At 42.7% G+C, this 10,174-nt stretch overlaps 2 protein-coding genes across 3 annotated transcripts; one reads left to right on the top strand and one right to left on the bottom strand.

The window, feature by feature from the left end:
* Window positions 1-4,486: 4,486 nt before the first annotated feature.
* On the top strand, window positions 4,487-6,644 carry LOC118745666 (pre-mRNA-splicing factor Slu7). Its single transcript, XM_036479240.1, has 5 exons — window positions 4,487-5,087; window positions 5,147-5,375; window positions 5,434-5,617; window positions 5,680-5,931; window positions 5,996-6,644. Exons 1-5 carry the CDS (start codon window positions 4,487-4,489, stop codon window positions 6,524-6,526), a joined length of 1,797 nt encoding a protein of 598 aa, XP_036335133.1. The 3' UTR covers window positions 6,527-6,644.
* Window positions 6,564-9,348, bottom strand: LOC118745658 (probable cleavage and polyadenylation specificity factor subunit 2). 2 transcript variants are annotated; one of them, XM_036479217.1, is made up of 6 exons: window positions 9,069-9,348; window positions 8,744-9,009; window positions 7,998-8,655; window positions 7,444-7,910; window positions 7,143-7,387; window positions 6,564-7,076 (listed from the first exon to the last, which is right to left on the bottom strand). In XM_036479217.1, the coding sequence occupies exons 1-6, from the start codon at window positions 9,215-9,217 to the stop codon at window positions 6,615-6,617; spliced, it is 2,247 nt and encodes a 748-aa protein (XP_036335110.1). In that variant the 5' UTR covers window positions 9,218-9,348; the 3' UTR covers window positions 6,564-6,614. The 2 variants fall into 2 exon arrangements, with proteins under 2 accessions (XP_036335110.1, XP_036335119.1); XM_036479226.1 differs by having other exon boundaries at window positions 7,447-7,910; window positions 9,069-9,346.
* Between the last annotated feature and the right edge of the window lie 826 nt (window positions 9,349-10,174).

Below are 10,174 nucleotides of genomic sequence, written 5' to 3'. Positions count from 1 at the left end.
CTTACGGCGAGAAAGTGCTCGTCCTCAACATCGGGCTACGGCGACCGATCCGTTGGGTATTTCGCATAGCTAACGTGCCTTACCCAATTATCGGTGCAGATTTGATCCATGAATTTGGTCTTATAGTGGACCTCAAATGCGGTCGCTTAATAGACCCTAACTCAGGATCGCATAGCATAGGCTCGTATGCCACCGCTCCTGTCACAGCTGTCACAGCCCTCACCGAGGTTAACAAATTTACGGCTATCCTCAAGGATTTCCCGGAGCTTCTCGGCAATCCTTCCAACCGCACGGCAACCAAGCATGCCGTCAAGCATTTTATACCAACCACTGGGCCGCCAAGTGTTCAACGCGTCCGTCAATTATGCCCTGAGCGCCTCAAAGTTGCCAAGAAAGAATTCCAACTCATGGTCGAGTTAGGACATGCCAGACCTTCAAACAGCCCTTGGGCCAGCCCTCTGCACATGGCGAGGAAAAAGAATGGGGATTGGAGACCATGTGGAGATTACCGCAGGCTCAACGAGAAAACCATTCCTGACCGGTACCCAATATCGCTTCTCCACGACTATTCCACGATTTTAGCAGGGAAAAGCGTATTCTCCACCATTGACCTCCGACGTGCGTTCCATCATATCCCGGTGGCAGAGGAAGATATACCGAAGACTGCTGTAATAACCCCGTTCGGGTTATTCGAATTCGTTAGCATGCCGTTCGGTCTCCGTAACGCGGCGCAATCGTTCCAACGCTTCATCAATGAAGCACTCACTGGCTTCGATTTTGTTTACGCTTATATCGACGACCTCCTCATAGCATCGAGCGACGAACAGCAGCACGTACAACACCTCCGCTTACTGTTTCAACGGCTTAGCCAATACGGCCTTTGCGTTAATGCGGAAAAATGCGTTTTGGGATCAGCCGAAGTAGATTTTTTGGGTTATCGCATTTCAGCTCTCGGGTCAGCACCGCTTCCGAACAGAGTCCAGGCACTGCGTGATTTTCCAAAGCCTAAAACAATTTTAGAGCTGAGAAGATTTATCGGGGCAATAAACTTTTATAGGCGACACATTAAGAATGCCGCTTCTACGCAAGCGCCTCTGAACGAGTTCTTAAAAGACTCTAAGAAAAATGATCGTAGGCCAATACCTTGGACTGCGGAGTCGGAGAAAGCGTTTGTCTCCATTAAGGAACAGCTCGCAGCCGCAACTCTCCTGGCACACCCTTCACCAGCCGCTGAACTCCGAATCACGTGCGACGCATCCAGTGCCGCGCTAGGCGCAGTTTTAGAGCAAAGCAACGGTAACGCTTGGCAGCCGCTTGGGTTTTTCTCGAGAAAGTTGTCACCCGCACAAATTAACTACAGCACGTATGACAGGGAGTTGACGGCAGTGTACGAAGCCATCAAGAATTTTCGCCACTGGGTTGAGGGTCGCGAATTCGTGGTGAGGACGGATCACAAACCGCTAATTTTCGCGTTCCGGCAGCAGTCAGATAAGTCATCCCCACGCCAAATCAGACAGTTGGGATTCATAAGCCAATTCACCACCAACTTGGAATACATCTCCGGATCAGACAACAACGTTGCAGACACCTTTTCTCGGGTTGAAACCATGCATCCGCCAGCAGTTATCGACTACGATGAGTTATCACGCGCACAGGCCTCGGACGAAGAGCTGCAAAACCTACTTGCGCGCAACGAAACGTCGTTAAGATTTCAAACTTTAACCTTCGGCCCTAATGCTCAAGCTGTACACTGTGACGTTTCGACCAACAACATCAGACCATTTGTACCGGCGCTGCTACGTCGAAAAATTTACGAAGCACTACACAATCTTGCACACCCCAGCGGCAGAGCCACAGTTAAAATCATAGCTCAGCGGTATGTGTGGCCGGCTATGAATAAAGATATTACACAGTGGGCTCGCGAGTGTCTTCCATGCCAGCGCTCTAAAGTGGGTCGCCATGTACATCCAACACCTGCCGCATTCCCTAGCCCAGATGAGAGATTCGACCATGTCCATTTGGATCTAGTCGGACCTTTGCCTGAATCTCAAGGCTTTAGGTATTGTATGACAATGGTCGATCGCTTCACAAAATGGCCCGAAGCAGTACCCATTAAAGACGTCACGGCAAACACGGTTGCCAATACATTCTATTCTCATTGGATTGCGCGCTACGGATGCCCCAAACTGCTCACCACTGATCAAGGCACACAATTTGAAAGTGCGCTCTTTTCGGCTCTTTCGCGTTTAGTGGGCGGCAAACGCATTCGCACGACGGCATATCACCCCGCAGCAAACGGGTTGGTAGAAAGATGGCACCGCACGCTGAAAGCGGCAATCATGTGCCACCAAATTCCACAATGGACTCAGGTCCTGCCAACAGTCTTGTTGGGGCTTAGAACCTGTTACAAGGAAGACCTGAAGGCGTCACCGGCAGAATACCTATACGGAACAACACTCCGAGTGCCAGGCGAATTTTTCTCAGATGGAGATCCGCCAGTGGATTCGCAGGTTTTCCTCAAGGATTTCCGATCCCACATGAGAAAAATCAGACCAGCGCCCACTGCTCACCACTGCCGACAGAAAACCTTTTGCTTCAAAGAATTGGCTACATGCACACACGTATTTCTGAGAGTTGACGCAACCAAGCGACCCCTAGACCAACCGTATTCAGGCCCGCACAAAGTCATCAAAAGGTTCGACGAGCGGGTTTTCACAATTGAGGTAAACGGCAGGGAAACGAATGTAAGCATCGAGCGCCTTAAACCAGCCCATTTGGCCAGCGACGAGGTTTTCGACAGTACACCCCACAGACGTGTTCTCATCAAACCTAAGAACCCGCAGCAGCCTTACACATCAACGAGTCTGCCCATACAACAAAGTAGGAGCAACACTACGACAGCGCAAAGTTCGGGATTTTCAACTCGACCTTAGGGGTTCCCACCTAAGGCCTTCATTTGGGGGGAGTAGTGTGGGAACTTAGCATTAAAGCATCGCATCTGGCAGCACTGTTTTCAGTTTTCATTATTTGATATTCGTTCTTTAGGCCCGTCCACATAGAACTTTGGCGTTGCGTTGGCGTTGGCGTCGCTTCAACAGCTGACTATGAATACATGAATTCAAATGCAGCCGTCCACATAGCCAAAATTCGACAACGCTCACGCCAACACAAAGCAAAAAGATGGCCAACTCTCATCTTTTCGCGTGCGTCGCTCGTCAGCTGTTGCAAATAAATAAAATTATGTGAAATATTTTCCTTTTTAATCAAGTGCGGGCAAGAAATATCGTTTTTAATGCAATTATTGATATGAAATATTAATTTATCTGTCGCTAGTATGTTAATGTAGTGGCCCAAGCATTCGCTGCCAAGCGCTCATTGTAGCAAGCATACTTTTAACGTGCGTTCTGTCAAACCAACGCCAACGCCAAAGCCAACACGAAAGTTCTATGTGGACCGGCCTTTTGAGTTTTATCGTTTTACTTTTCGTGAGAGAGAACCTTCTAGAAGCTTCTACTTGCAGCACGCACCAAAAGTGTTCTTTAGTTTTTGCTAAGCATTAAATTTGTGAGTTAATAAAGATAGTTAAGTTTTATTATATCTATATGTGGAGTTTTATTACCCCCACAATAGCAAATTAACGAAAAATAAACACAACAAACGTTGTGCTTATTAAATTTACTCACTTTTTCGTTGTATACTAGCATTAATAATAAAATTTGCAATAAATAACTCAAAAAGGCCATATTTTCTTTTGTTTATTTTCAAACATGTGTTTGTGATCAGCTGATTTTCTTACTTGCAAGTTTTAGCTGGGAAAATTTTTCCAGCAGAAATTTGCAGCTATCTTTCACATTTTGATCTCTCAATTTCCCCTACTTTGCAAGTTTTTTGGGTACGAGAACGCAAAACCAGTAAAAGTTTTCTAAAACTTTAGATAGTAGTAGAGCGTACGAGTACACTCCTATTAATGTAGTTGTTTTATTGCACTGCTGGCAGTTGCTGTGACAATATTTTGAAATTCAGTCAATAGTTTTCAAAATATAAGCTTTTGAAAATGTTGGAAATTTTTTTTTGAACCCCCCCTAGCGCCGCCCCTGTCAATTTACACCAAAAAAAAGTTTACCATTAAACTCAGCAGAAAGGGGTGCACCACGTCCACGTTTTCTTTTTTCTCTAACTCAAGGGTCGGTATTCTTTAGGTATGCCGATAATTTTGAGTAATGTGTTCGGATTTTGAGGATTTTACGTTTGTTTTTGAGGAATTTGGTAATAATTTTGTGGCAACACTGCTCCGTTTACCATTTCTAATCGATAATTCATGCTGATAAATCGATGTTTCGCTCCCATCTATTTTAATGTTTACGCATTTTTATTTTGATCTTTTTTGACGTAGTTATATTTCGCTCAGTGAGTAAAAGTCGCTAGAAATTATTTCGTGTAAATTGGAGCTTAAATAACCAATTAAACACTACAAAATTTTCCAAAAATGAGTTCGGGTGCCATTCGTGCGCCTGTTTCACAGCTCATTCATAACAAGGATGATGATGTTGAGAGCGAAGAGCCAAAGAAGAAATCACGCGAGGATTGGCGTAAAGCCAAAGAGTTGGAAGAAGCGCGAAAAGCAGGTACAGCGCCAGCAGCTGTGGACGAAGAAGGACGAGATATCAATCCGCACATACCACAGTATATTTCCAATGCTCCCTGGTACTACAACGCCCAAGGCCCAACTTTAAAACATCAGCGACCGCAAAAAGAGGATGAGCAAGGACAGCTTGAGAAGCGTGCACCCAAAGGCCTAGATATCACGAAAATAGTAACAAAGTACAGAAAAGGTGCCTGCGAAAATTGTGGTGCAATGACGCATAAAAAAAAAGATTGCTTGGAGCGCCCACGCAAAGTATTGGCTAAATATGCCGAGTCAATTGTCGTGCATGACGAGCATGTTGTGCAGGACACAGCAGTCAATTATGATGAGAAGCGTGATCGGTGGAGCTCATATGATCCAGCAAATCATAAAGAAATTATAGATGAATACGAAAAAGTGGAAGAAGCCAAGCGGCAGTTAAAAGCTGAGAAGCTAAAGAATAGTAAGCTATTAAATATTTTCGGCAAAATTAAATTGTATTAGCCAATTTTTATTTTACAGATCCCGATGTAGAACTCTCCGATGATAATGACAATGAGGACAAATATGTGGATGAAGTAGACATGCCTGGTACCAAAGTTGATTCGAAACAGCGCATTACGGTGCGTAATTTGCGTATACGTGAAGATACAGCAAAATATTTGCGTAATTTGGATCCGAACTCTGCATACTACGACCCCAAAACGCGTTCTATGCGTGACAATCCGAATCCAAACATGGCACCGGAAGAGTAAGTGAAGTAAATTAGTTTAAAAAAAGTTATGTGTATTTTAAATTTTTATTTAAAGGGTGGAATTTGCGGGGGAAAATTTTGTGCGATTCTCAGGGGACACTACAAAACACGCTACGGCACAATTGTTCGCTTGGGAGGCGCATGGAAAAGGCGTCGACGTGCATTTACTAGCTGAACCAACAAAATTGGAACTACTGCAAAAAGAGTACGACAAGAAAAAAGAGCAATTCAAGTCCAGTGTGAGTAAAAATGGAATGTTTCCTATTTTTTTTTTTTTCAAACGCCTTCATTTTTTTATTAGACAAAAGAACACATTGTCGAAAAATACGGAGGCGAAGAGCACTTGAATGCACCTCCAAAATCCTTGCTGTTAGCTCAAACGGAAGAGTACATTGAATACTCCCGGAGTGGCAAGGTCATAAAAGGCATGGAGAAGCCAAAGGCCCGTAGTGTTTATGAAGAAGATGTTATGATCAATAATCATACAACTGTCTGGGGTAGTTACTGGAATGGCGGACGATGGGGTTACAAGTGCTGCAAGTCGTTTATTAAAGTAAATTAATTTCAATTCAGCAATATTTTTTCAACGGCGTACATAATCTCTTTTGCACTTGCAGAATTCATACTGCATTGGAATGAAAGATCCGGAAACAGCGGTCGATCTTCTACACCCTGTCGCGAGTACTAGTAGTACAATCGAAAACGAAACAGCAGTGAGATCGTCTGGAGAAGAGGAGCCAAAGGAATCGTCGTCGTCGTCGTCGACGTCCTCATCCTCTTCTTCCTCATCTTCATCAACGTCGTCTTCTTCTTCGTCGTCATCATCGGAAGATGAAGAGGTTAGACAACTTGAAAACAAAAAGGCAAAGAAAAAAACCAAAAAACGGGAAATGAAACTGAAGGCCAAACAACAAAAGCGAAAAGATAGAAAAGAAAAAATGCTGCGTGCCAAAGAAAAAGCACAATTGGAAGCGGCGCTGCGTGATATACGCGCCAAGTCGAATGAGGAAGACGATCCCAAGGATGAACGCAAACGTGGCTATAATAGCAAGTACGATATTAAAGCACCCACAGAAGAGGAAATCGATGAATGGCAACGCAAACGACAGCGCACCGATGATCCAATGTTGCAGTTTATTTCACAATGAAGTTTTAAGCTATATATTTAATAAGATTCCTATGTTGTGTTATTTAATAAGAACTTTTAATTTTTTCCAACTACCTAGAACTTAATAATTAAACAATGGCGTATTGATCATACAGTAATTCCCTAATTTTGTAATATTCTTCGGAGAGACAGCCCTCCATTGTTACTTTGCCCGCATCCATGCGCCGCAGTGCCAGAGTACCATTTGCGCACCACAGCACGCCACCTGAAAATTCTGAGCTGATGTTGTTTCGCATGAGCACTTGCTTGAAGTCGGATAGCTTAAGTTCGTTAATTAACACAGCGTTGTGCACCGGTATTTCATCGGTTTCCAAGGTTTCGAGTGTGAGCGTCTTATCCTCGGAAACTACCACGTCCATATTATCAACGTCATTCCGTGAGGTCGTGTCAATAGCTTGCGTTCGCACGCCAATGCGTGCATCCACCCAGGCAACCTCGGCATCCTTGCCTTTTTGGAATTGTAGTTGAGCAACGAGTCCCTCGGTTAAGCGGACCTGATAGATGTGAGACTCGGTGGTGGCATCAATAGTCTGCGAAAATGGAATCAAAAGTTAAAATCATATTAGGTGTAATAAAGTTGATGGTTTCAACCTCACCTCTCCCTTCTGTGGAGTAAAAACACGAGCGCCTATATTTTGTTGGCAGTGCTTCGCTACAACGCTAGTGGCATCCTCTGTACCATGCACCACGATGACACGTCTGGGACGCAGTTGTGAGAGAATTTTCAGCATCGATTCGCCATCAGAGCGGCCCTCAAAATCAATTCGCTGAATTTGTGCGTTGATTTCAATAGTTTTTCGTTGGCTGGTACATTTTGTAGGCTTCTCTAGCAATTGAACATCTGTGGGAAAATATTAATTTTACTTTGCTCTAATTGAAAAATTTTATTCGCGTAACTACCATTAGTGCTCGCTTTACTCTCCTTCGGCTCCTCTTTCTTTATATTTTCTTTGTTGTGTTCATCTATCGTTGCTTCAAAACCTACATCCGAAATGCGATAATCTTCCAAATTAATTATTTCACCATATTCATCACATTTTATTTTTTCTTCGTGGAAAGGAAACATGGCATAGTGTTTTTTGTTGGATTTGAAGAATCCGCTGTGATGCCTTCCCTCTGGTCGCACAACGATGTCATGCTTGCCGGTGATGACACTCATTTCAATGTCATCATCAGAATCAGAGCTGCTTTCCTCTTCCACATCCTGCTTGACAATTAAGCGGTTGAGCTTTTCGCCTTGAGTGCGGAGGTATTCTTCTAATTCAGCACCCTCCAGCTCGACGCGGCGGCGAACGTCTAGCTCCAATTTTCTTCCAGGCGAAGCATTCTCTATCAAATCCATCGCTAATGTGCCGTGTGATGTCCTAACAACCACATACATATGTAGGTGTATACATAAATATTGATTAATGTAGGAATATAATTACTTCTTTTTTTGCGAGCTATCTTACCTAGATGTCATTATAATACTATTAAGGGGATTTGCCGCCCACTGCACAAACAATTCACGTGTAAACCCGCATTCTAAGTCTGGTGTGCTGGCAAGCACTACCTTAGGACTAGGCATTTTGGAGAGCTCCGCCAAATTGTGACATAGCTGCATATGACGGAATTGAAATGGATTGTTGCGTGCCCCTTCGAAAGTCTTCATTAGCTTATCGCTCATCCATTCAATTTGGGATTTAGCAAATTCGATCACATTGTAACTAACGTTATTCAACATAGCCAGAGAGTATGCCATCAAACCAGACTCCTTGTTTTTCCAAAGTTGATCGAGCATGTGTGCCAACTCCAGCACTCGACCCGCTGTATCAACCGCAATCAGCACATTGCCATTATTGCGTACCGTCTGGAGAATATTGGTCATCAGCTTTTCATCGCGTGCACGACGTCGCGCCTGTTGATATTGTGCATTGTAGGCGTCGGTGATTAGAAGTGAAGGACGCTGGAGACGCTCCAGTTCACAACCATTAAGATGGCGTTCTTTTTTATGATTGAAATCTGTGGCATATACAATATCTTCTTCGCCCACTTTGAGAATTTTCCAAATAGTACCGCCTATCATATGCCCCGCAGGAAGTGGAGTTACTGTGATGCCGTAGCCTTTGCCTAAAATGTGATGCAAAAAGGTATGTTTTATTAACATATATAAGTGTGTATATTCTATCCGTAATGAAATTAATTAGCATAGCCTCACCTTTTAGTGACACTGTTTGATTGTATTTAAGTTGTATAATTTTGTCGAATGCTGCATCCACATCATCTAGTGAAAATAAATCGAAATCGTACATGTTATAATGCGACATATAAAGGTCGTACATAAACATTTGTCCCATTTTATACACTGGGATCGTAGCGTAGATTGGGCAATTCATGCTGAGTTTTCCAACGAGATAGGGTAGCGCACCCAAATGGTAGACATCTGGATGTGACAAAAGCACTGCGTCGATGGTATGTACATGTCTGTGAACAATTAAAGATGCTTTTTTTTATGTTTTATATATACTCATCCTGATTACTACCTTTTTAACTCCTTGATAAGATTGGGATCGAACTTCTCGTCCCACCCACAGTCGAGTAGAATCCGCACTTCATCTATTTGCAGAATATAGCAGGGAGGCGATTCATCCATGGCACCAGATATCGTGTGCAGTTTTATTATCGACGTCATCGCGTTATAACTTAATTTAATATTGCGACCGTTTTTGTTATTTGGTAGAAACTCTTATTTCAATCGGCCGGCTGGAACTTGTGCGCGTTCCTTGATGTACCCTGATTTCTTAAAAAATTAGGTGCATATTTGTTAATTTTTTATTTTAAGAGTTGGCAACCTAGTGCAACAGCTGTCAGTTGCTATAATCACTACAAGGGTACACGATCCAGCAAAAACGACCTAACGCATTCTCCAATACACTTACAAAATTGTCAATAAAAACCAACAAATTTGCATATTAGCGATATCCATATGCCATTCGTTACGTTATATAACACGTTATTAATCGCATAATAATATTTGATTGAAAAGAGACAACTACATATAGTATAATATAATAGCGAATTCCATGTGAAAGAAAGAGAAAACTACTCACACTTGAAACGATTATGCGTTAGATTTCTCCGGAGGCCTATGTAAAATGATGGAAAGTTTTTGAATTTCTCACACAAACTTTTTGTAGTACTAGGCGTATATAACGCATTAGTTAACAGATAGGGTTCTTACTGGGCGGATATCCATAGCATGCGTATACTTATGTGTGCGTGCGATAGAAAATTTAATAAAAAAAATTAAGGCAGCACCAAAGAACGTAGCTTTACGTGACATTTATAACTTTGCCAGCAAAGCGCAAGACGCAAAAGGTATGCCACAATGAACGCCAAGAAAACAGTTTTGTACTGCTTTTTTACTCGTCAAAATTGCTGTGTATTTTATGTATTTTTTTTTTGTTTTATATATCAGCAATGTAATCAAGTTTTATGTTTCTACATGAAAACTCAAATTTAGACGAAACGAAAAAAGTACTAAACCGGCTGACTGTCAAAGCGCACAAAATATAGGAGTTGGCCTTCTTTTCGCTTCACGCTGAAGCTTCGACGATCTACGTGGCATGCTTTGTGCATTTTTATACAA

Source organism: Rhagoletis pomonella, unplaced genomic scaffold, assembly GCF_013731165.1.
Source record: "Rhagoletis pomonella isolate Grant_MI unplaced genomic scaffold, Rhpom_1.0 Rhpom_scaffold_00001, whole genome shotgun sequence".
NCBI lineage: Eukaryota > Metazoa > Arthropoda > Insecta > Diptera > Tephritidae > Rhagoletis > Rhagoletis pomonella.
The sequence above is the reverse complement of the archived record's forward strand: the minus strand, read 5'-3'. Positions and strand labels throughout refer to the sequence as shown.